The sequence below is a fragment of the Galendromus occidentalis genome, unplaced genomic scaffold, assembly GCF_000255335.2.
Source record: "Galendromus occidentalis unplaced genomic scaffold, Mocc_1.1 scf7180000077500, whole genome shotgun sequence".
Classification (NCBI taxonomy): Eukaryota; Metazoa; Arthropoda; class Arachnida; order Mesostigmata; family Phytoseiidae; genus Galendromus; species Galendromus occidentalis.
Genome location: NW_003805488.1, coordinates 622386 through 648323, shown reverse-complemented (window position 1 = coordinate 648323; position 25938 = coordinate 622386). Strand labels below are relative to the sequence as shown.

Sequence of the window (25938 nt, the reverse complement as noted above, 5' to 3'; positions counted from 1 at the left end):
TCCGCGGGCTTACCCCAGAACATCTCATCCCTCTCAAAGCACGATTAGTCCCGACCTCGACACCCCCTGGGGTCTATAGCCCAAGGAAAAGTTCACAGGGAAGGAGCGGGAAGCGTCACTTTCTCGCCGTGAACAGTAAGGTATATAGAAAGGACACTTATCCTCGAATCCAATAATCGAATCCTGTCTTCTCGCTGTCGACAGTAGGTCGCGCCGGGGTTCGAGGAGGCATGCGTCTACAGATTCTCGCGCGAATGTCGAATCCGTTCTTCGGGCTGGTCGGTGATGGTTGATGGTTATGGGTTGTTATTCCCTAGGTCTAGCTAGCTGAAACTTAATGGGTTCGGCTGATGAGTCGCGTCCGTCACTAGATCATTGGATGTCCGCACCGGAGTCCGATGAAGATACGAGCGAGAGCGTCGAATGATCGGCCTCATCCCTGTCAAGATGACAGACCTTCCTCGGAGCTGCCCTACGTCCAGACCGCGAGACGCGGACCGAGTAATCGCCCGATTCTGCCGGGAATCAGGCATGCATCGGCGCTCCGGAGTCGGTTTGGCGCTCATCGTGATTGGACGAGCGCGTAAGTATCAAGGACGGGTACGCTCAGAAATACTTCTGAGCCGTGGCGCGACGTCTCGGGAACGAAGCCGAATCCTACGCAGCCCGTTCGACCTTATGGATTTGGTTGGGAAGTCCTGCGAAGAAAACCAGCCCTGGAAGTTCACATGCTCCGACATAATGGTCCAGTCAGACGGTTCGGGTGCCTGCTATGCCCTAAGACGTTCATAACATCGAGCTTCCCCAATGTGCCTGCCCTCGTCCGCAGCGGGGAGAGGCCACACATTGGCTCGGTGTGTTACGCGAGTCCTCCTGTGCCTTCCATGCTCAACGTTCATAAGGGTATCAATACCGGCGGAAAACCCCACGTCTGCGCGGAGCGGCTTGAGAATTAGTAGGAGTCCTCGAATTCAAACCAGTACAGGCGGAAATCGAGAAGCAGCGAATTCGAGAAATATTTGCGCGGTGTGCTGTGCAAGTTCCCCTGCGTCCTCCATATTCAATCCATACTGGCGAAAAACCTAACCCCTGCGGGAATGTCTCGATGAATTCAGGAAATACTAGAATTCGGAAAAGAACCAGCGAAATCGTAATCGCACACGCCGAGAGGCTGAGTGTTCTCGGACTTCTCTTTCGTCTGGCACTCGTGATTACCTCGTGTGGATGACTGAAGACGAAAACTCATTCGGGTGTGATCAATGCCGAACGAGATAGATTCCGAAATAGTCTCCGCGCTGATCATGAGATGGAGACCAAGCCCACGAGATTCTGTTTGCTCGGAGCGATTCAGCTCCTGAAAGTCTATAATTTGCGAGAATCACATCGCATTCTTGCTGAATATATCCTGTCGACAGCTCACTGACTGCAGCCTTGATGGACATATTTTCTCTCGAGCTTCTCGAGAAGAGCGGTCCGATCCTATAGCGATTCCGCTGGTTGCCGAGTACACCTGTGTGATCCTCCATTCCAATCACCAAGCACTCCCGCGGAAGATGCGAAACAAACGGCTTTATTCCTCAATTCAGGACAGAGACTCCCGCATACCAAAGCACAACGGAGACGATAATTTTAGGAAGCACAACGGTTGTCTAGAAACTGGATTCATATAAGGCCTTGAAAGTCGGGGCTGACTAAGGTCCTGCAGAACGAATCCAATGATGGCTCTCCGGAATTTCCAGTGCAAGGTCCTTTGCTGCTTGGCATCCGAATCGATTCGAGCTGTTCAATGGTTGTTCCATTAGAGACGGGTTCGTTTCGATGTACGCACGGTTGTAGGAGTTGTGGCACCAGAAGCGATTCTCTGTGGAGGCAAACAATCGTCAGGCTTCATGAGCCAAACTCGGGGAGAAACTCAAATCGCCTCGTTTAAGAGCTAGGAACTATGTGGCGATCACTCAGGCGATTCGGGTGGGAGCGATCTAGTTCGAGATTCTAGACTTTTGCGGCCCCGGACTCACCTTGGCGCTCCGCGTGGAAGAGCTCGCTGGGATAAAATCGTCGCCGTCCGAATCACTGTCCATCAGGTCTGTGATTTTCTTCTTCCTCTGTGGCGTTTTCGGTGTTTTCGCCGTTCTGCGGGCTGCAAAAAAAGAGTCATTCGGAGCCATTCAGCTATACTTGTGCGAAGCGGACCCCAAATTCGGGAAAAAAAATCCTCTCGCCAGAACTCAACTATCTGAATTCGGGAAGAAATCGGCATCTCGCATGCAAAGAACGGGCCGGGGGCTCCGTAAGCTTCTACTAGCGGGATATCTTACCCCTCGCCGTCGCTGATTTCTGGCTGGAAACTGTCGAGCGCTGTGATGAAGGCGTTCTGCGGACAGCCGCGGGGTCATCAGAGTTGATCTCTTTGTTTTCGTCGGACTTGTTCTTCGCTTCATCCAGGGCGTTCTCGAGCTCAGTCACCACCAACTGCGAAATCAGGAAGGATGGTATCAGAAATAACGGTTCCATGTCGGGAAGGACCTGGCTGCAGATTCGAGACGACAGAATGCGACGGATGGGTACTCCTAGAAAAATATGACGAACCTTGAGTTCATTTTTCGCGCCCTTTGAAGTTTGCTGGCAAATTTCATCGAAACATGCCGCAATTTCCGGGTCGATGAGCTTATCAGCGTAACACGAAATGTTATCGATGAGCTTCCGCAAACTCCGCTCTGTATACGGGATCTGCTTGAGACAATAAGCCAAATTCCGGCACTGAAGGTCGGTTCTGGAATATGGGACGAGAGAACTTTACCCACGGCTCTCAGCGTCCAGCGCATACGTGGAAAAAATAAGCATTATGGAAAGGAGCGCGAATATACGGTCAAGAATCGTCGGGGAGACACTCGGAAACACTCACGTAGACGAACGGAATCGACCGCAGAGCTTCTCGACGAAGTTTTCGAGTTTCTTATCTTTCCCCAGCTGTTTGAAAAGGAAAGAAATGATCTTCTGGAAATCGTCTCGTTTCACTCCGTGTTCTTCGTCAGAGAGTCGAGAGATTATATCTGGTAGAATGTTGTACAAGGAATTGTTCTTCATTGCCAGCTGCTGGAAGAGGATTTCCGTCATCCGCACAATGGGCGCGTGTTCGTCGAGCAGCGAGCAAGCCACGTCGCTTATGGTCCCTTTGACTTTTATCTGGTCGTGCATGATGAGGTCCGAGAGAATGAGTATGCATTTCCGCCGGACATTGGCGGAACTCTCTCGCTTAAGAACTTCGTAGACCTTGGCCGTCCACGGATCGAACGAGTTGGGGAAGGATTTGCACAGATCGGGGATATATGTGATTATGGCGCACCTCTGGAGCTCATCGAGAGATCTCTCCAGGATTGTGAAGATGAAGGCGATATGCTCTTCGTAAAGCCTGCTGCTGATCAGCATAAGACTTATGAGGGAAACTGTCGCCTGTTGCTGTAGTTTCGGACAGGGGAAATCTTTGGGGTTCTTCAGGACATTGATTAGGTGAGGAGTGAAGGATCCGAGGAAACAATTCTCCTTCAGGGCTTCATTCTCGAGAATCGTCACGATATATTCGGCCTCGGTCTCGTCGGCTACAGCCCCTACGAGACCGGTTTGGTCTCCGTCGTTCGTTGCATTCATGGAAGCGTTCGCATTCCTACGGGACTCGGAAAGACTCTTTCTTCGTTGCTCCTTGGTTTTCTTCGATTTGTCCTTTTTCTCTTGAAGTTTCCCGTAGAAGTCGATGTCTAAGAAGACGTACAGCCGGGCAGCGATCGACTGCACCATGGACAAAACTCGAGCGAATTGCATCAAGTCCTGGAATCAATTGGGAGTTCAATACTTATTCGAACAGTTCGAGCTTGATTCGACCGATCCACGAGCGGTCGTATCGAAGTGAAAGCTCTGGAAGATTTCTGAGGCCGCAGAATTATGCGATCGGCAGAATCGAGAGCAGCTGGTCGAGCTCACCTGGCGATCTGTCCAAGCTTGAAGAACGCTGTTCGCGAGCTTCGTCAAAGTCTTCATCGGCTTGGCACAAGATTTGAAGATCAAACAGACTGCTTCAAAGAAAGCGCTGCTCCATCCTGTCCATTCCATATTGGATAAATTTTCCACGAACGCGTTAGTGATCGTGACGAAACATTCGTGTTCTATATCCCATCGACGTTCCACATCGAGATTGGACAAGGCCATGATAGAGTACCTGGAAAACGGGACACTTTTTGTTGATCCACCATCTTTGATTTAGAGCTGGTTCGAAACAGGATGGAGATATGAAGGGACATTCATCACCGAAACAATTCCTGAGTCCTCACTCACTTTATGAATATGGGTTCTTTCATTAATTCCAGTAGGATTGGCATGTTCTTTTCCACGATCGACGGCTTCCTCGTTGAGCATTTTGCAATTAGAAGGAGAGCTGCGGTCCTAACTAGAGGTTCCTCTTTGCCGAGCTTCTCGGTTATAATTTCGAAGAAAACCTGGGTAGGGAGAGAGAAAAACCTGTCTTAGAGCGGGTGGGCGTCTCAGATTTGGGGGCCACCGGGACACTAGCCATGTGAATAGATGCATGGTACATGGCACTGGGATGTGTGATCGATGCTCACCAAAACGACTTCACTTGGTATCTTCTTGTCGGCGACGAGCTGAGCGATCACTCGGCCCCACTTATCTACTTCACCCTGAGTGCAGTTTATGAAAAGGCCGATGAGTTTCCGAGCCGTGACGATGGAATTTTTTCGAGGGTCGTTCGTGTCGCAAGTTAGATACAAATTCTCGAATGCGCTCTCTACGGCTTTTTTCACCGATTCGTCTTTGTGGTCATAGAGATGCGCCATCTGAGATATGCTGCGACAGCCGACCGACACGTTGGCATTTATCAACCGAACGAAGAAGTCGATAGCTGATAAAATGTCTGATGTGATTTTCGACTGCAACATCATCCCCACGTGTTGGGATGCAGCGCTATAGACATCGAAGTAATGTCTGAGGTACGAGACCACTCGGAGGTCGCTCTCGTGCTTAGCTAATTTTGAAATGAGGATCTCCCTGTCGGTTTGGCTTGTCTGAAATGAATCATAGCGTGGCAGCTCAGTCTGATTATCGGATCGACGACCGCACCTATGCGCGCCCTGCTGTGGTTTCTCCCCTTTACTGAAGGTATCCGATTGATGGATTACGAGGGAAGCTATGGCCCTTATCTCCAACCCGTGGTCGCGCCTTCACATCACTTACCGCTTCATCGGGTTCAGCCTGCGACGGGGTGAGCTCATCATGTTCGTCCAGTCTCTGATTCTTCGCCGTTTTTCTCGGAGGTTCTCTCAGGTAGACGTTTCTCGCGAGCGCGAACCAGTCCACTTTGACCTTCTTCTCCGACTCCTGCTCCGTTTTCTCGCTTTTGCTGCTGTCTTGCTCATCCTCATCGCCCTCTCCTTCACTCTCGGTCTCATTTTTCTCAGTTTCACTTTCATCCGACGCCGTTTCTTTTCCCTCCTCTTCGGCTTCTACCTCCCGGAAGAGAGGGCATTCCTGGAACCAGTGAGCACATTTCTGCAGAAGACGGATGGCTTCCGAGAACTTTCCCGCATCCAGGAGACTGGTGACGTTTCCTAGCTCCTCTTGCAGGGTTCCTTTCGGACGCTCGAGATCGTTGGGGTCATCGGGTAACTTGGGTAGTTCTGGGGACGGAGGCGGGTTATTCAGGCGGAATCATGACGATTCGAAACATATATTCGGAAGATCTAGGATTCCCCATCGCCACCTTTTTTCCCGAAGTAGGACATCATTTTGGCGGAGACCTCATCCCAGTCGTCCGGAGTTTTTTGGTCGACTCCGATCTGCTCCTTTAGTTCAGCAACCAACGCTCTTTTCTGCTCCAATGCGGTCTCGAGACTCTCAGGGGTCATAGTTCTGAGGAATGTATTATATTCGACATATTCGGTCAGGTACTGGACCGCGTATTTCCGAACGGTCGCCGTTGAGTCTCTGAGACGTTTTGCGACAGCCGTTATGACTTCGGGTTGCCGCGCCAGCGGCAAACTATTCGCCAAGAGAAGTTCGCTCAATAATTTGATGCATTTCCCACGCACATGAGACGAGACGTCATTCATGTGCGCGATTAACATGTCCAACAGTGAGTCCTTGTCTTTCTCCTGTTTCTCGGTCAGCCCGGGCTTCGTCAATCCGTGTTTGACCTAGAACAGCGGAACAGAAAACCGCGAGTGGATCAACAATACACTCTACCTTTTTCCCTTGCCATAGCTTCCATACTCCATCGGTGCTGACTTACCAGCTCAGCCATCGCAGAGAGAGCTGAATTCCTGACGGAGAAGTTGGGAGCATTCAAGAGAGCGTCAATGTATGAAACGAGAGGCAGAATACGCTCAGCGAGTTTCTGGCATAGCTGATTCAGCAGTTCCCCGGTATTCTTGCTCACAAGTGAGTCCCCATTGGAGCAATCTGAGATCGCCGTCAGCTCTCTGCAATCGGATGGGATGAATCACGACAATACTCGATTTCTGAGGTCGGAACTTATTACAGGGACACTCGGGGAGCTGCGAAAGTGTCACCTTAAGAGGTCTGGCAGAAGGGAAATCTCGCCATGTTTGTTGACGACCTCGTCGAAGATCGATGCCAGCACCGGGACGACATGCTCCGTAGTCGACATGAGGGCAGGAATTTGATATGGACACAGCGATCCGTGGCCGTATTGCATGATGGCGATGTTTATGATCTGCGCACACAGATCGCTCTGAAACGAGATGGGAGGTTTTTTTTGATTATCGTTCCTCTATCGTTACCGTCGGAGTCGAGTCGAGATCTGACGTCGAGATATTTGAGGATCAGTGCGTCAAGAAATAATTCCGCTTGCTACTCACACAAGTCGAGTCCTTGCAGACTGAGATGTTGCCAAGCAGCCGATAGATGTTGCTGGCGACCGAGTTGACGAGCTGGTTGAGGGAGTCGTCAGAGAATATACTTTTTAGAGGAGCTTCCAAGATCTGTAGTATAGCTTCGAGTGCAGTTATCCTTTCTGTATCCCAGTTCGCGAAACGTCCCACTCCCGCTGGTCCCTGGAAGAGCCGAAGTCGAGCGCGTATTAGCATCCTGTATTTATATCGGAGTGATTCTCTTCTTCACGTTGCTAGTGATCAGAACCATGCGACCCGCTTACCTTTTTCTTGGTCTTCTTGGCCATGACATCGAAAGCTGCGCCTACTTTCCGGGTTTCGAGGTCTATAGCTTGTATGTATTGTCCGAAGAAATAAGTTACAATAGTCGTTTCGTTCCGCAAACATTTCCTTTCTTCGGGTCCGAGAGCGTTATCTTTTGAGAGCTTGTTCAAAGCTGACTCTAACTTATTCACAAACTTGAATATCAATCTCCATAGGTCCGTTAGCATGAATTCGCTCAAGTTAGGGGTTTGCCTGTAATCCAATTTTCACAATTTTTCGAAGTTCTCCAATCAGAGCCACTGCTTATTCTCCTCTGTTGTATCTGAGAGAGATTTCCCCGTCAGAGAGAACTTTCCGGCATCTTACGTTATGGCAGAGTAGAAAATTGGGACAAGTTTCGGTGCATCATCCAAGACGACAGCTTTCGACTGCCATTCCTCTTGGGCTCGTGCAATTTTCCGCTCGTCCCAAGGTTGTATCATCATGTACGTGCCCGCTGAGCTGGAAGACATCTCTTCCAGCGAGCCGGGGATGACGAATTCGCTCATCGCTGCTGCAAATTGAGAAACCTTCAAATTCCGATGCTGTCAGTCGTCGGAGCCGTTTTGAAACCTCCTCGGTCATATCTTGTGGAGGAGTTTCGCGCACATCTGCGAAATCTAAGTCCCAGTTGCATCGAATGTGCTCCGGGAAAGTTCACGCGGCCGGCAACGGGATCATTACTCTAATATCATCGACGGGAGCTTTAGTTCAAGGAGGCAGACTCAATGAAGTAATGTCCGCTAACGAGTCGTCGATTCCCTCCATCGTCGAAACGGTGTTTCCCGAATTCTTGAGGGTACATGGACTCCCATCCAGCTTTCGGCTTTTTGAGGGGACATTTCCCAGATGAACCTGATTCTCAGAGTAGGAGCCATCTCGTTTCAAGCCTCTGAGATCGAGTCATTTCGTTATCGAAAAACTTTCTCGATCTTCGAATCTTCGGCGACTGACAGAGGGAATGGCAGATCGCCGACATCTGTGATTCCATCCCTTCTCCAAACCGCGGGAACGTCGAGTGAGCTAGCGAGGGAAAACCACGAGATCCTCGAGAGATCAATTAGGTCATTCTGCTCTATATGACTTATCGCTGTTTAATTATTGCTGACTGGGGTCAATTTCTTGCCGGTGGAGGACCGTTGCGCGAGCGAGCAATCGGCGGTGTTGGCAGTCGAGTGCGCCAACACACAGGATAGATGGACAGATAGAGATAACTCACCTTTCTTTCTGAAGTCCACTATGCACTAAATTGTATGCTTTCAACTGTCAACACCAAATTCGAAAATCTCCCTCAGCGGCCCGCAGCGAAGATCTGGCGCCTCCGAATATCGCGATCGCTACTGACATGTCCCAAACAAAGGACGTGCCGCCGCCGAGAAGAAGAACAGAGAGACGACATACCCGGTTTCAAACACGGTCTCGAATGTTCAGTCTACTGCTCGGTAGCCATATAATTTCAGTACAATTATGATTAAGATAGGTTCGCTTTGCATAGAATCGTTCGTTTATTATCCGATGCGATGTCTCATACATAAAGAGCCTAATGGAATCATCCAAGATTGGATTTAGACCTAAGGCGAAATTTCGTGGGAATGTAGGAGCGGAGCCCCAAGGGAAAGCTCATTCCCCCAACGGATGATTAACAGGACGCACAGGGTGGCATTCGATGATGCTTCCCGACGTTCAATCGACGCATCGTTATCCGTTATTAGTTTATTAGCGTTCGCCGAGAGGCACTGATGATGATGATGATGATGATGATCTCTGCTTCAGACCCCCGGACTTTCACCGTGTTGAGAGTTGAGACCACCCGATCTCTCTGAAGTATACTTGAATACCAGGAGTGGGGTTCTGTACGATTTTCGGTCTTCCCGGAGAGTTTCGTCTTTGTGCTCATCTCCGTCCAGCACGGGAACCAGAAGGTGCTTCGGTTCATGAGGAGGAAGCTCTTGAGTCGAGCGAGAACCTCACCGAAATTGTTGGCAGTCACAATGTCCTCCGAGGATACTCGATGCCGACTACACCAGTCTGTACTCCACTAATTCCTCACATTCACCGCCAATAACAGTCTAAAGGACGATTGCTCGGGAAAAAGGAATCGACCGACAGGTCACGGATCAGGATCTCGCTCATCATGTACCGATGCGTGTGAACCTGCTCCGCCTGATCTGAGATAGGAGACTCCACATAAAGAAAGAACAAGTCGAATGTATATTCATCGCTCCCGAAACCTTCCGCTCACAAGAATTTCTCCCTGGCGCATTCCGGTCAACTTTTCCCGGGTATACCGTAGATCACTGTGTCTCGATGGACGGGTTCCTATGGATGATTCTGATTAGGCAACCGTGAAATGGAGGGACACGGTCTCAAACCCCATCGTGTTGCGACTCAGCAGCCCGGTGGTCCCGCTTTACATATTCTGAATTCGGTTCAAGTCGAGGCTTCATGCTATGTACAGATCTAGAATACAAGAGGGATTTCTCCCGAATTTTTTTTCACAGAGAATATTCAGATCATGTCTTGCGTGATTTGAAGTTGACAGATCGCTCGGGCAACCACCTTCCGCGTCCTCGATGTCGCGAATGACGAGAGGGCAAGCACCAAGTTGGGGGTAATGGAGTTCGGCATGGATCGAACCAGCTGTGAAATGAAACCGAGAGGGAGAAATTGAAGAACTTCACTTGAGCTCGGATCGTCACACGTGACGAACTGTTTGAATATTTCTAGAGGGAAGAAGGATCGCTGACTGATCTGCGGTTCCGTCGCGATCGAGTAGAGGAGACGGAAAAGCTCTGCGATCGCTCGGACCAACGGCTCCAGAGAATCTTCATTGTTGTGAAACTGAAGGCAGTGAGGTGTGTCCTCGAGGCTCTCGAGGTCGGTGTTCATGCGACGATTCTTGTTCTTACTCTTAGAATGGTTCATCAAGGCTTCGTGTAATTCCATGTCCCAGTATGGATGTTTCCTTCTCGTTTCTTGCGCTTCCGCCTTCTCCTTGCGGAGGTTGAGAGCAGTCATGGTTGTCAGTGTCACTAGTTTGGCCAAGGCCGAGAGTTTGGGCTCGGTGAGAAAATGCTGTTTACTCTCCCAGAGCAGATAATTTGGCAGGACATTGGTCAGTAGAGCCAAGGCGCAGTGCTGGATATCGATTTGGAAGATCCCGTAAGCGAGCTCGACAGCCCGATTCAAGTCGTCTTGGTGTTGGTATTTCAATGCCTGGCGGATCAGGGCATCACAGAACCACACCGGGCCCGCAATATCGAGAATTCCCTTGAGACTGTTTATCGTGGCAATATCGATCCAGTTGCCCGAATGGACGGAGTCGAACACCTCTTGCACGGCAGTCCACAGAGGTGTTTTATCCGTCAGTGCGCTGATCTTATTCTGTCCCGAAGGATGAAAGTGGAACATCATCTTCTTCACGATGGAAGCCGTGAGCGACTGTCGGTCCTTGTAGTTGTCTTGAGCTTCCGCTTCGTCGCTGATTTTCGCCGCCTGTTGAAATTGATTCATGATGTTGATGGGCTTCAGGCGTTCTTCGTGATGGAGGATGTTGATGTGGCAACTAAGCCATGTCGATATGACCACGGGGAGGAAACACATTTTGGATTTTATCTGTTCCAGTATCGCTTTGACGGTGTTCGTCGTGACGTTCCCCTGCTCCCAGCCGATAAGTATCTCCTTGATTGCTGCCGGGAGGTCGTAGGCGAGGTCGGACCATCTTTGATGGGTCGCGCTGAAATCCAGAACCTCATTCGGATCACCACAGCGCATGAGTTGCTGGAGCAGAAGATCCACTTTCTCTCGATTCGCCCTCGAGAGCATTTTCTCCGGACAAGTGTAACGATTGGGGTCAACCAAGCAGTCTGGGACCCATTGAGCGAAAAACGAATCGCGCGTATCGTTGCTTACCACCGTGTCGACTCCATAGACCTGCGCGATGTGACATAACATGAGGAAGGTGATGTCGAACAGCATGGCCCGGGTCCCTTCGCGTTCGGCCACTATCGCGTTGTGCTGGTCGTTGAATTTGGCCAATTTCCGCACAAACATACCGAGCTTGCCTGTCGAGGCAGCCGCACTCAGGATCAGTTCGAAACTCATTCCTGTGATCATCTGTTTCAGAACCGCCAGCGGCGCATCAGGATTTCTCGTGTAATCCGTATCCAATGTACTGAGGATACTCTTCATTGTGGGTTCGGCCCTGATGATCAACGACGAATGTGCTGTGCCCTCCTTCGGAGCGTTAGGTACTCTCTTGCTTCGTAATTCTTGAGCTTCGTCTTCGGTCAGTAGTTTCATCTTGGCGAATTCGCTGACGATTAGAGCGACGCAGTCGTGGCTGCATCTGCTATCGGCTGTATCGAGCAATGATTTGTAGGTCAGGAGTGTTTCGAGACCTCTGTACAAACCCTTGTCGTTCCTGTTTAACCTTTCGAGGACAAGAGGGAGTTTGAGGTAGGTGAAAGCGGTCCATCGGAGATCGTTGTTCGTAGGGATGACTTCGGCCATCCCCATCAGACAAGATCTCAGGATTTCGGAGTAGAACACGTCGTTCGGTATATTCAGAAGACTTTTCGTCAACTGCAGCACATCGGCCACGCTCTGTATCGAGCTGCCCGGATTCAGAATGGCTTCAACTGTGACACAGGTCACGAGTCCTATGACGATGCCAGGTTTTCGCGTCATTTTTTCGGCCTTGATTTTGTTCATGTCGTCCAGTCTCTTGACCAGAGCCAGAGCTTCGAGCACCGTCTCACGCACTTGTCCCTGGACGTTCTGCAATTTTTGCTTCGCTTCGGAATGTTTCTTGAGAAGCTGTTGGTAGGTTTCGTCGTCCTCACGGCGTCCGATGAATAATAGAGCCTTCAAAAAAGTACTCCTGCTCATGAAAGCGAGAGACGAAACGCTTTTCGAAAGGATCAGAACGTGAGCGGCCTCCTGACTCTCCGCTCCGTATATCATACAGTTGTACAGCCACAGCGCGAGACTGACAGTGGATTTGCATAAGGCTATGCACTCTTCTTCGTTCCCGTGGCAGACCACACGTTGTTGCATTTCCCCCACGAGGTCCAGCAGGCACTGCAGACATCGGGTGTTTCCGTAGTTGTCGAATCGAGCTACCGACGAGAAGGTTGCACCGTACGATATGATCTGGGACGACAAACAGTGGGTCAGGTAGGACATTAGGAGCTGATTGGGGATGGGTCCGACCATGGCTTGCTCGAGAATGCAATCAGCCAGATCATAGACGTCACCGGATACACCTGTAGAGAGTGAATTACCGTCAGATACTTTCGAATCAATTCGAAACTGATCGAAGAGCTTCCCGAATCGAATATTCCAATCATCATTCAAGATATCTTGATACTTCGTTAGAGCGTTCCCCAGCTGTGACATTGCACGAGAACATCGAGAGACTGATGCACTGAATACTTGTCAACAAAGACAAGATTCCCTCGTTCCCCACTCCAAATATTCCGGATAGATCTTATACTCGGGCTTCCTTGAGCATAGGTTCCACCACAGATCCGTCGATTCCGTTTTGCCCTGGAATGACACGGAGCCGAGGAGCTCCGTGTCGGCTCTCGAATCACGGTCAATCGATTGAGCTCTTCACCACGGGAGAGAACTCACCTCTCGGTAGAACATTCTTTATATTGATCCCCCAGCGGACATCACACCACCGTTCCCGCCAGGCTTGCATCAGAAGGCATTTGATCGAGCTCGTTTTCGACGTGTCCATCACAGAACGACAATGGAGCGATGAGCTCCGGGGCGAAGACCTCTTATTTCGAGTTCTGACTGGACTGATGAGACGTAATGAGATCGATCACTGCCGGCTCTGCCGGCATCCCCTGAGAGAGGAGACGACAGTCGATGTAAACAGTAGATTTCAGTTCCGTTCTTTAGTGGAGAGCTTCTCCGGCGGAAGACATGAAATTCCCCGGGAACGCAGAGATGGCGTTCCCAAGGTACGGAGGAACGGCAGTGAGTAAACTCGCGCCCGTCGGCAGCGACAAAGAGTGTGGAGGATCGCAAACGGAGTCTCCTTGTATCATTCCGATCGCGAAGCAAGATGGCGGACGCCGATGCATGGGCGGGCAGTAGCGCGATCCACAATCCTGAAAGTAGTTGATCGCGGATCGCGGTGCATTCCGAGAGACCGCTTGGAGAGATCGCGATCGGCAATCCCTTACTCTCGATCGCGGATCGCGATCTCTCCTAGCGATGTACTGCAACCTGCAACCGGCGACCCAGGATCGCGGAACGCGATGCCCGCTGATAGCCCCATTATTCCACTCCTTTCCTGGGGAAAAACCGGGGATGGGTTATAGTCATAATGCTATCGTGTCATTCCTTGGATCAGTAATCTCCTCCATCTAGTTGAGTATCATGAGCACGAAGTGTCTTCCAAGTGACCCTTCCTCAGAATATTCAGATCGCTTCCACGTTCATCTTCGTTACCTTCACCATCTCCGCTGGAATGCGAGAGATGGTAGATGGTGCTGTAGCGAGGCGAAACCCTGGTTCAAAATGCCACGATGTCAGGGCACTCTGGCATGCTCGAATCATGACTTCAGAACAATGCAGCCTCTGCGCTCAAGTTCAGGATATTACGATGTCATCGGCCACGGCATCCTGGCAAGCTCAGATCTCGGATGCTCGGAGCATACAGGCGGAATCACCGATGACGTTCCCGGAATCTCTTCAGCAGATGGCTTCGTGAATCAATGGAAAGTAGATTTCCGCTGCGGCCCCCCGACTCCCCCCTCCGACCCCTCTCATTCAAGGAACGTGCTTTCATTAGTAGCGACAGCTTTCACGGCTCCCAGCCACAATGCACGGATCCGGGAACGCGAGAAAAAAGCCCTAATCGATGAGTTAACCTTCGATATCTACCCCAAGCATTATAATTACGTCGTGGGGATGCTTTTCGGTCAGCAACATATCCTCGAGCGAATGAGGTGAACCCATTATCTTGAAGACCAGAAAGTAGTCGTGAAGATTTTTATGAGAGCGGGCCCAGAACTCTTATGTGAGGGCTGATGATTCCGATCCTTGATTTCTTTGAAGGCGAAGCTCCGCGTGGTATTTTGACGCAATTGCCGAATCACTGACCGAGACTGACTTATTCTGAAGGTGAGTTTGAGTCGGATCACTCGCAAAGCGTTCTCTGTTCAGAGCCTCGAGAACTCTGGCAATCTGAACTGGGACGATCACGACTCCATGCCTCAATCCGGCAATCCTTCCGACGAGAAGTATGGATATGACTTCCGAGAACATGGGCGCCTAAACATCCTATCAGTGTCATCGGTCCACGGAACAGTTCGTTCCAACTTTTCGCAAGCGTTCCTGGGATCGAGTTGGTCGAATTATTTCTCGAGAACTCGAATGACACCGCAGAGACGAGCGAGGGGGTGGAGGAGGAGGCGCTCTTTCGAACTCATCTTCCGTAGGTTTCTAGGTGGCGGTGGTTCCCGAAGTGGTCCTCAAGGCCACCCGATGGTTCATGCACCTACCGTCAGTTCAGAACATCGAGCTCGATTCGGAATACACAGGAATCCCGTCAGGGGGCAAGGGGGGAAATGAACATCCCATCCCGAGGAATGGCGTTGCGACTCATGATAGCGCTCCTAAAAACCTTCTCATCGATGAGGACCCGAATACCATTCCCATCGGCAATCGGGCTCCCTCGTGATGGGCTTGAAATGCCGTCTTCTGAGGCTAAAGGACGAATTCTCTGGGAGGATCTAGACAACCGTTGGTAGCATCATACATGTATTTTGATTTACAGTGAACTTGTCGAAGAGGGGAATGATTCCCAAACATTCCGTTCGGTTCAAAACGGCGCACCTCATGGCGAGAATCAGAGGATTCCACCCTGCTGCAGCTATACTCATCTGCCGGGAAGTGAAGTCGACGGGACAACACATGATTCTAGAAAGAGCCTATTTGCGCCACAACCAAGACTCCGTCAACCAAGATAGTCTTCTGGAAGACGAGAGACGAGGGTAATCAATATTTCTCACGGTGGATCGATGTCGCGCCCGATATCGGTAGTTGAAGCTCTCAATTCCAGGAAGGATTCATGTAAACCATGCTATAATGAAGTCTACATAATTCCAAGAGGCATTTGACATTTGATAAGAAGGGATACGGAATATTCTGATAGCTCGCTGCCAGCGCGAGACCTTTTCATACTGACACCGGGTATCCATCTGGAACCGTTTGAATTTCACACTCTGGGAGAGTATAAATGCATCAGCATGGAGGTTCCAAGCATTGGTGGAATTTTCGACAGATGACACTGAGCTTACCTTGAGGGGAACTCTCCCGGATAGGGGCTTGTATTGCACTGAAGCTCTCTCGTTGAGAGCCTCTGCCGGGAGCCCCTACCAGGAGGGAACTACGGGGGAGGGGGAAGCTGTAGTTGAAAGATCGACGGCACGTTCGGATTCACGAGTAGAATGTACCAAAAAGGGAGAGGGGGAGTTTGAGCTCGCATGCATCAGCAGCTGAAATTCGACTTCGAGAATGACTTTCTCTAGATTCTTCCGCGGCGCCGGGAGAATCTGACTACTCTATTTTAGAGCAGCTGGCTGGCTGAGGCGCTGAAGCCTCAAGCATGTGCACGTAGAATACCTAAATCGAGGAATCCCTTTGAAAATCCATCTTCTCATGTTATTCTGTAAATATACATGTATGTATAATATATTAAATTATATCCGAGAGGCCACTGGTGAGTTTAACGATGCAGTTTACGGCGATCTCATGATGACGACTCAAGATTCGAATTAAATTCACAAAATCTCAACAGTTAATGCGGGCAGAGCCGCTCAGCGTATCGAGACTACTCCCTTCCCAATGTGCCGGGGAAATCTCTATCGGAACAGCTACCTAGTTCGCACTGCATGGGATCGAGACCTTCAGGTCGAGCCATCCCCAGGGGAGCGAGATTCTAGTTACAGTCCGGTATACAATAATGGATAGTCGACCACACAAAGACCAGACCTCGAGGCTCATCTTCAAATCGCGCCGCCTCCAGTTGGCTCGGGAGCTTGGCTGACAGAGAAATCGGATGTGTTCTCGATCCGAGTCAGCTCGAGATGTTTTTCTGAGCTCAGCATCAAAGTCGCAACAAATGCCACCGGCAGGGATATATTCTCTTGGTTCGTCCTGCTTAGCTTCGGAAGCGCCGTCGCATACATGCCAGCGAAGGCTTTTGCACCCCTCATCTGTACAGACGGTTCCCCATCCGTCAGAACATCCCAAAATGCGTTTTTCATTTGTCGAATATCATACCTTTTAGCTCGTTTTGTGTAGGCTATGTACAGCTTCTCCGCCAATATACCCGGCGCCGATATAAGAGTGTCATATCTAGAATCCTCCGAGGGTTCACAAGCCGGTACTTCGTAATCCTCTTCAGCTCCTTCGTTTAGGTCGAAGCCGCTCTCAGTAATTTCCCCGTCGAGTTTAAAGAAGAGATCATCAGCGCACGGGCTGAGCGGCATGTCATCCGCGTCGCTGCTGTATTCGATGAGACGTTCTTGGAATGAATCACAGGCTCTTATCTCGTGATCGTGAACTCGAATTAAGAGCCATATCAGGTTCCTAGTAGAAGCCCTGGATATTTCAACTCACCCTCACCCAAGTCTTCCGTTTTCTCCTTCTGATCGTGAAGAATGGGTAGATCTGGGAGGGACGACAACTGCACCAGCCTCGAAAAGCTCGCTGGAGCCGATTCCACAGCGAAACATGTCCCGGAGCTTGACCACTGATCCATCGAAGCTTCACCGTACCGCTTCACTGGAAATTACCGAGAAGGTCGCAGCCTGAACTATGAACGCAACGCGTGCATCACGTTCACATGGAGGGGGAATCATCCCTGGAATATGGCGGAACCCGACCGCGGCTTGCAGGGACCGAGGTAGAAAATGACTCACGTTTCGCGAGGTTCGGCTGTACCCCTTCGAAACATTCGGCGGTCTCGGGGTCGCTTAAGCAAAGGAATCGCGGTTCGCACTTCTTGGACCTGCGACGTCCCCGGGAATTTTTCTCTTCACCCACTGGAAAACAAGTTTCGGACTTGAGCGCTGAAATACACTACCGGACATGCCTCCACAGAACCGAGAATCGGATTAATCAGCTAGGGACTGGAGGGAGATATTCTGTGAATCTGTACAGAATCGAGCTTATTCTCAGCAAGCCGCAGAAGAGAGGGGAGCTTACGGATGCTGTAACGCTTCATCTCGAACTGTGACGGTCCAGCGAAATTCGATTTGCTCGATTTGAAGCTACCCTCGTAGATCCTACCAAGGTCACCGGCTGCGATCAAGCCGATGCCGTCGGGGTGATCCTCGACCGACTCTGCGTCTATTCCGAAGTCTTTGAACTCCATCGGCGAGATGGTTCTTTCTCCGAGGTCGGCGTGAGCTTCGGGCGCCTACGGAGAAAGAATTCGTGACAGAGGGGAGTGCTACTGATGATCAGCTCAGTTATTGGTGGTCCGGAAACCATCACGGGATTCTATCGAGTGGTGATAGCTCCTTATTGCGGGTGCAGAGCCGAATTCTATTCTCGTGCTGTTCCCTGTTTCTTCCCTCAATGTCAACCTCCTTCATGTAGCCTCTCAACTGGACCCTGAGGCCGAGACAGGTCGTTGCGGATTCTCGAGAATCCAGGAGGCTCCTCCCCGAGAATCGCACAAATCTCGAGAAGGAGCAGGTAAACTTGTTCCTATTGTCGGCGCTCGGAGACTCACCATCTGATCGACCTCATGTTTGACTTCCTCCGGGAGCAACGGTAGGTCGAACTCCACCGACTCGATCAATAAGGGGAGGTTTTTGCGGACACGGATCTCTTTTTTTCTCGGAAATATTTTCGTAGCTTTCGTGGACCACCACGACTTCCTTCCTTCTATATCGATGCCTCTGGTTTCCAGCGGGATCAAGTTGTACGATACGAGACGCCCCAAGGCGTTATCTGGGGAGGAAATATTGGGTTGTCGATGGAGTCGCAACAAATACAATCGCATACTCAGTGAATCGAGTCGGTACCTACCGAAGTTTCGATTAGTTGCGTCGAAAATCTCGATGCGTAGGTCCGAGCTCCCGTAGTCGATGGGGATATCTGTCTCTATGGCTGCATCTTCGGTAAGGAAAGTGCTCGCGATTCGGCGTTTCTTGATGAGCTTCTGATCCGAAAGCTGGAAGATCATCGGTAGACGAGTTGTTCTCGCAGCAATACTCTCCATATGACGGGGACTCACTGATACTAAAACTCTTGGACGCGGGTTGAGGGGCCCTTCAGAACTCTGCGGCCTTATCTCACCTCTCGGAGTTCTCCATCAACGTTATCGAAATCGGAAGCTTTGCGCTTGTTCGGAACCCCAATCCCGAGAAGCATTCGGGCCGCACACTGATGCACGGCATCGACGCGACAGCCGTAAACTTTCCCAGAGGCGCTCAGAGACATCGACGCCAACGAGAAATCCGTGGCAGCCTCCCCTGTCGAGACGAAGTTCAGGTACTTTCGAGGGATTCATATGTCGCTCCGATCGATTCTCATATTCTCATTATCCTGAAGCGCCGAGGTGTCTTCTCTCTTTGCTGCTCACTGTCTTTCGCTCTTTTGCTGAACTCTATCATATGCTCGATGAGATTCACATCGAATGCATTCTTAATCGTAATCTTGTTGCTCAGCACAAGCTCCACGCAAGTCGTCAGGCATCTCGACAAGTGTTCGCCTCCGATGCTCTGGGATCCAGGTCCCTAGAAAAGAAGCATTGGAGTCGGTATTCTGTTCTGATACTGTTCGTCGAATAAATAGGAGGTTTCGTCGATTTTTCTCGGACGGAGCTTCGCTCCATCTGCATATAGGCACTTGGGAATCCTAGATTTTATAGCTGAAAAATACATATATCGGATACCGAGAGATAATCCCAGCGTACCATCTTGGCAGCCCTGTCGGACTGATGATCCTTCGGGGCGGTGAAGTCAGCGTTCCGAAAAAGGCTCGGAGTTCGGTGTGAGCTTTTGATATTCGAATCCGAGTCGAGTTCTAAATGGATACAATTGGGAATAAGAGCTCATTTCCATGTCTATGAGGAGAAAGAGGCGACCGTCAATATTGAAAGTCATATGCAGATATAGCTCGAAGGTATTTTGCGCTTCAGAAAATATATTACAGAACAGGGATATTGGGGAATCCCTTCTCGAATCTCATTAGTCCTAAAGGGTGAGCTGTCTGTCGTGAACTATTTTCCGGATGGAGAGCTCCACCATGCGCATATCCTCGAATCAAAAACGTTTCGATCGATTGAAGCTCCCTCTGGAGTTCACTCACCAAGAGCTCAAGCACAGTAAGATTTCCAGACGGGATGGTCTCCGATTGCGTAACGACTACGATCCGACACTTTGACTGAGACGCCAAAATCTCCACCAGCTCAGATTGGGGCTCATGTGGCTCTCGAAAATTTCAACCGACACATCCACTGTGTCCGCTTTCTCCTCGCAGAGGAAGCTGGAGAGAATTACCGAGTCCGGAGTCCAAGCATGAAGTTCTGGCTGGCTTTCCACGCGTTCGCAAGCCTCACCTTGTCGAACGATCTCCCGGCGCGAACATGCGCTGCGTAACTTCGTCGTCCGAGTCGGTAAGGAGATGACGCGAGAGTGACGGTCTGACGCTGCGACCGTTGAGACAAGCCCGCGGATGAGCGCCGAGAGTACACGAATGAGTTTGGGTGTGATAGATTTGCTTTCCGATGGAGCTGACACGTAGCGCCGCGCCGTCGATGCGACAGATATTCAACTCCATCGTTGACCGCCTTCACATCGAATAGAGATTTGAGAACCGACCAGCCTCCGCGCGGGAGTTTTGCATTCATTTTAGGGGATAAATCTTGTTACTGGTCCCCTCTATGCGAGTTCGAACCGGCTTTTCCCGAAGGATGTGAAGTACGAGCTTCGGCGACACTAGCTTCCATGTAATACCGGGACGGACCTGGATGAGTTTCAGGAAGACAGCTCCAAGCCGACAGACGGCACTTCGATGCCCTTATGATCACGAGTCATGCACTTTCGAACGAAGGTATGCGCATTCGGGCTGTGGCCGAGCGGAGAGCGAAGCGAGACCCTGCTAAGCCAGTGTCGGATTCCGGCGAGCGGGCCGTAGTTATTTTGTAAACATACCGTGGAACAAGCATGAACCTCATTGGACAGATTCATGGAGCCGCACTGTGACGGAAAATTCGGCTTGTTCCCCGCTCGATCCTCTCCAATGCTTCTGACCGCTTCCAGCTGTTGGAGTCAACACTTGTTCACCGACCTGGACGTTCCATCCGGATGCGGAGGAAGGCTGAAAATCATCTAAGCAACTGGAGTTCGTGTCTCAGGCCCTAGCCCCGACCTCTAGATTCGGCTATTGATACGACGGCTACGGCCGAGTAGAAGAACGTGGATGGATTGGCGCCCCCCCTCACCGAGATGGAGAACGCTTCCTTCTTATCAATAAAATATCCATTCCGTGACCGACAGCTCGACTTGGTTTGACGGCCTGTGGCAAGGAACAACGGAGCGGTTTGCGCACATCACCCATCATCTGCGAACGCATGTTCTACAGGGTACAGGGTTTCAATTCTTAAAAATTCGCGCACGCGTCGAAGAACAACGCCTTTTCGGCATACGAGAGCATTCTCGCGAAGGATTCTTGAATTCCCGCTGCGATGGAATCCGTCCTCGGCAACGACATCTCGACTGCTACAAGAAAATTTCCATGAAGGAACATAGACGCTTCGCGGGACGCGGGACCAGCGGAATCTGCTCGTTGTTGTGAAAATTCGCGATAGGGAAAGAATTTCTTCGATATCTCCATGGGAAGTGGGCAAGAGGACAGGGAAAAGTGTTCGTCGTTCCGGACTTGCGCTGTGACGATTATCTTTCTGAGAAGGTTCTTGTGTAGTCCGGGGCTAAAGATTGAAGAACTGAATCCTCGGCTGGGAGGGCGACCCGTCGCATTTACTGATCGGAATGGCGAGAGGAGCGCTGGGTGCAGCAGCTTGGTGCAACCTGAGGCATGATTGAGGCAGAGCGTGTGATGGAGTGTCTCCTCTCGGTTTCCCGTACACACCCTCCCGGCCTCGAGCGAGAAGTGTTTCCGCTTGGGGTCTGCGAGCCTGATTATTTCGTCGCCAATATCTCGGGCCTTGCGGAAGCATTCAATCGCCTGAGTGAGTGTGAACTCTCTATCGATGTTGCTTGACCCGCCCCCGTCCCAGCATGAACGATTCCCTGATTTTCTCACGCTCTCAGTCGGCCAGGCTCGAAGATCAGACTTTCGAAACGCTGACATGTAACGTGATTCCCGGAAATCTCCATCTCCGAATCGTCTCTTACGTTCTCCCGATAGATGTTCAGAGGCGGACAGACTGTTTGACGTGAAACGTCTAGTTCCTGTTTCGAGTGGACGTGAAGCAAATTTCATGGCATGCTCGTGAATTCCCGACAACTACCAGGGGCCCATCTCGGGGTGAGATGAGGTTCCGCTGCAGATCGAAGGAAGAACCGAACAATGCGAACAACAATACTTTTACTTTTACCTTAGAGACTTCTCTCGTCGAACAAGTCAATTAAAACCATCAATATGGAGGTCTTTGCTAGTCGTATATGGGTCTGGAGCTTGGCTAATTGTGAACTCTGTGTCATTTACGCCCGGCTTCAGTACCAGGTGTTTTTCATTACAAAGCATAAGAGCTGAAACGAACGCTAAGGGTACAGAAATGTTCTTTCTGTTCGTCGCCGACAGATATTGTACGACTTCGTGATACAACTCGGAGAATGGCTTCTCGCCCTTCATAGTTTCAGTGTTTGTTTCCTTGGTGAGTACTTTCCAGTAGCTCTCCTTCATCTGACGGACATTGAACTTTTTAGCGGCTTTCGTGTAGGCAATGGCGAGCTTCTCCGCTATGATTCCTGGAGCTGAAATGAGGTTATCGTAACCAGCCTCATCCAAGGGTTGGGAAGGAGGTACTCCGAAATCGTTCTCCACTGCTTCGATGTTGTCGAGGTTGAAGTCCCGCTCAGCGTGCTCTGCATCACGGCCCAATTCACTGAATAGATCATCGGCGCATGGGCTGACGGGTCTGTCGTCGGCGTCATCGTGATACTCGATGAGTCGTTCTGTGAACAATGAATGATCGATAAAAAATGAGTCCAAGAGCTGGCCAGACTTCGGATGTCTACTGGAAATTCGCAGACACAAGGAATAAAAGATCGACCCACCGTCGCCCAAATCCCCTGTCGCCTTTTGCTTGCTCTGTCGAACAGAAATACTGGGCAGAGTGAACAACTGAGCAAGTCTGGTGAAACTCGACGGCGTGAATTCGACAGTGAGAGTTGTTGTTTCGCTGGACCACCTATCCATCGTCATTGAGATCAGAACGTTTGCTGAAACCCGAAAGGAACGTGTTGGATGACACGGATCTCCTCGCCGCTGAGGGCCTCAATTTGTAAACTTTCGTTGGAAGGAACACGAGTGCTCCGCTTGGGAATCCCATCTCACTTTTCTTTTTGCTCGAAGTAGCAGTGACATCTTCGAAGCATTCTTGCATTTCTTCATCCTTGAATGACATGTACTTGAGATCTCTTTTGAGGGTCTTGAGCCGAGTTTGTCCGGCAGCTTTCTTCTCGGAGCCCACTTGGGAGGGATAAAAGAAATCGATTCAGGGATCCGGTAATCGGTCGGTGTTAAAATCAGAATCCTCCCCGGATTCCGATCTCAATGCATCTTAGGGAATGCTATACTTACGAATGTTGAAACGTTTCAAGCGGAACTGTGAGGGCCCAGCGAAATTCAAACCGGAGGACTTGAACTTGTCCTGGTAGATCATGCTGAAATCCCCGGCGATGCTGAACTGACTATCGTTCGGTGCTCCGAGAGGATGAATCGCCGAGAGTTCATCTAAGTGCACGTCCCCGACGACCGCGTCTCCTCCGCAGTCTTCAGCGATTGGCATGGGTTCCGCGTCCGGATCAAAAATCTGGAAAGTGATTACGGCGGCTTAATCATCTGCGAGTCGGGTCACATCGGGAGCGCGAGGCGGCAGGTCGGTAGGTACAATAAATTTCCGGGTCGGAGGAAGCTCCGGAGCTGGTTCTACCACGGCGAATTCGGTATTTGATCTTGAAGTGAAGCCAACAACTTACCACCGAGCTGTTGTGGTCGTCGGATCCCTGGCTTAGAGGATCCGCTTCGGCCTGAGAAACGTTCATCGCCAGAGTGGCGTTCATATCCAGATCCAAAAGCCGGTGAAGTAGAGGAAGATCTTCCGTCACGACGATTTCTTTCTCAGCCTCGACTTTCTTGAGATGTTCCTGCGACCACCACGAAGAAGAACCTTCCAAGTCGACGGAGCCGCATTCGAGGGGTATCAGGTTGTAGGACAAGATTCTACCCAACGCATTGCCTGAGATTCGGGAATATTTCATTCAGAAAAGTCCTGATGCGCCACTCGATAAGCGGGAGAGACTGCCTGCGCGAGACAACAATCTCTTCGACCTCGAGGGATGGGCATACATCACGAGAAAAAAAACGCTCGACCGAGAGATGGCCGGGTCTGGAATGCCTCCGGCATTGAAAGGATACAGGACATCGGGCTTGCTCGCTGCAAGTCACATTGCTCCCTCGATCCCTTGGCGGGGTGGGATATTTCTCGAGAGAGACTTATCAAACTGACTAAGTATTCGAAATATCGCTCGGAATCCCACGGGAAATACCGATATTCGCTATTGCGATAAAAGGTGGACCTACCATCATTGTGGTGGACCGTTGTGAGCGTTTCATTGCCGCATATTTCGTGATCGATTTCGATATGTCCCTCATTAGCGCCATCTTCACCGATGTAGGTGCTACGGATTCGACGTTTTCTGACCTTTTTCGTCGAGTCCGCATCTTCCTGTGGAGAACGGAAACACGATTAGGGTGAGATCATGACGGAGCTCCTTCCTCCTCAGACAGGATTTGAGATCGATTGCAAAGTTCTTTTTTTCCAGACAGGGTCCGAAACCGATGGTAACAGCACGGTTTCCTCAGAGGATCCAGCTTCGATGCCACTATCCCTCCTGTCCATCCATTGATTATCTGAATCCATTGTATGAATTCCTTCCGGATCGAAACGCATAGCGGACACAGACCCCGAGGATGTTCTCAGGAGCTTCGGGAATATCTGGAGCTTGGCCATTCTTCCCTCCTCCTATGCCTGATATGAGTCGGACTACGTCTTGGTGAACGGCGTCCACACGATATCCGTAGATCTTCCCCGACGCATCGAGGGACATCGACGCCAAGGAGAAGTTCGTACCGTCATTCCCTGAAATATTCGCAGAGCCAAACAAAGAATATGTTAGGTTTATTCCAGTTCGAGGATCAGGATCCGTAGAGCGATGTTTCCTGAGTGTTCTTACCGGCGTCTGCTTTCTTCGCGAAAGCGATCATGTAGTCAATCAGTTGCAAGTCGAACGCATTCCGAATGGTTATTTTATTGTCTTGTGCGAGTTTAACGCAATTTTGAATGTAAACTGATAATTGTTCCCCGTGGAGAGTGGCCGCTTGGGTTTCCTTCGGGAGATGAGAGAAATTTTCTTAGACTGAGCTCGACGCGGTCCACATGAATGATTCTTCTGTTCGATATCGAAAGATTCCCGAGCATCCGATTGACGAAATGCGAGCCGAATTTCCCCTACCTGAGCGCTCTGTTTTTCGGCTTGCTCTTGGAGCGCTCTGGCTCTTTCCAGCTTCGAGTGCTCTATTTGATCCGCGGTGACTTCCTGGAGGTCCTCCAATGTTTCGGGCGCCAAAGACAATCTCTTACGCCGCACCATCTTGCCTGCGAATTATATCACGAAACCCTAATTGTAGAGGCTCCGAGGGTAGGGACCACAGCAAGCTTCCCTAGATCCTGGATATCTGACAGATATAGTAGAACTCCATCTCGTTCAAATCCCGGATCAGAAGGAATAATCCGGACGCTCGCATAGGAAAACGGAGCGACTTCCGGCGACAGTTCTCTCCCTGATCTCAAATATCAGAAGTTTCGACCCTGATACAAGACGCAGCTCGGTGCTCGCAAAATAGTACTCGTTTCGAATCAACGAATCAATTTTCACAAGCTCGAGGAATCCCATTCATGAGAGTCGCAATCTGTATGAGGGTGTTCGTAGAATCAGTGTAGACGGACTCGGCTCAAATCTATAGCCAGGAGCCTCGAATCGAACGTCAGAATGACAGCTAGGGGTGCACCAGCCGCGGTTGAGCAACGGAAGAAACTGAGGGTCGAATTGGCGCCAACGGATCAGTCCAGGTTCCAGGAGAGGATTTAAGACGAGAAGAGTCTCCACAGGAGCAGACTCATGGTTCGGTACCAACCTAGCTGAAGTCAATGTAGATATCCAGATGAGAATCCTGCGAACTTCGTTCCGAACTTCGAACAGCAGAACCTGAACTGCGATTTAAACCTACAACCGCCAATTCTTTCGTTATGCGCGGAAGCACACCCGGAAGCGGCCGACGCGCTCATCAAAAATCGAAAACGAGAATTCCAGGCTTACGATTCGATGCTGCGAGAGTTTCGCTGGTCTAAAAACGATTGGATAATGAAGATCGAAGCTTTTTCTCTAATAGAACATGCCGAATTTCTTTTTTCCGCATGCCAGAATCG

The 25938-nt window shown here is 50.4% G+C and overlaps 4 protein-coding genes across 4 annotated transcripts; all 4 read right to left on the bottom strand.

Annotated features, from left to right (window-relative positions):
- Window positions 1-1725: 1725 nt before the first annotated feature.
- On the bottom strand, window positions 1726-8500 carry Cap-D2 (CAP-D2 condensin subunit). The gene is made up of 16 exons (XM_003746678.2): window positions 8443-8500; window positions 7551-7737; window positions 7184-7436; window positions 6888-7082; window positions 6579-6760; window positions 6299-6488; window positions 5771-6203; window positions 5245-5687; window positions 4617-5075; window positions 4330-4490; window positions 3979-4213; window positions 2906-3825; window positions 2590-2773; window positions 2319-2472; window positions 2019-2140; window positions 1726-1861 (listed from the first exon to the last, which is right to left on the bottom strand). Exons 2-16 carry the CDS (start codon window positions 7730-7732, stop codon window positions 1799-1801), a joined length of 4176 nt encoding a protein of 1391 aa, XP_003746726.2. The 5' UTR covers window positions 7733-7737; window positions 8443-8500; the 3' UTR covers window positions 1726-1798.
- Window positions 8501-9731: 1231 nt separating this feature from the next.
- Window positions 9732-12969, bottom strand: MED24 (mediator complex subunit 24). The gene is made up of 2 exons (XM_003746677.1): window positions 12861-12969; window positions 9732-12490 (listed from the first exon to the last, which is right to left on the bottom strand). The coding sequence occupies exons 1-2, from the start codon at window positions 12967-12969 to the stop codon at window positions 9732-9734; spliced, it is 2868 nt and encodes a 955-aa protein (XP_003746725.1).
- Window positions 12970-15896: 2927 nt separating this feature from the next.
- Window positions 15897-17482, bottom strand: LOC100899088 (uncharacterized). Its single transcript, XM_003746617.2, has 4 exons — window positions 17457-17482; window positions 17171-17293; window positions 16869-17033; window positions 15897-16773 (listed from the first exon to the last, which is right to left on the bottom strand). Exons 1-4 carry the CDS (start codon window positions 17473-17475, stop codon window positions 16253-16255), a joined length of 828 nt encoding a protein of 275 aa, XP_003746665.1. The 5' UTR covers window positions 17476-17482; the 3' UTR covers window positions 15897-16252.
- A 4315-nt stretch (window positions 17483-21797) lies between these two features.
- On the bottom strand, window positions 21798-25915 carry barr (non-SMC condensin I complex subunit H). Its single transcript, XM_003746675.2, has 11 exons — window positions 25829-25915; window positions 25647-25735; window positions 24965-25107; window positions 24686-24839; window positions 24416-24591; window positions 24033-24177; window positions 23429-23688; window positions 23031-23262; window positions 22785-22919; window positions 22505-22669; window positions 21798-22402 (listed from the first exon to the last, which is right to left on the bottom strand). Exons 3-11 carry the CDS (start codon window positions 25100-25102, stop codon window positions 21849-21851), a joined length of 1959 nt encoding a protein of 652 aa, XP_003746723.1. The 5' UTR covers window positions 25103-25107; window positions 25647-25735; window positions 25829-25915; the 3' UTR covers window positions 21798-21848.
- Window positions 25916-25938: the final 23 nt, after the last annotated feature.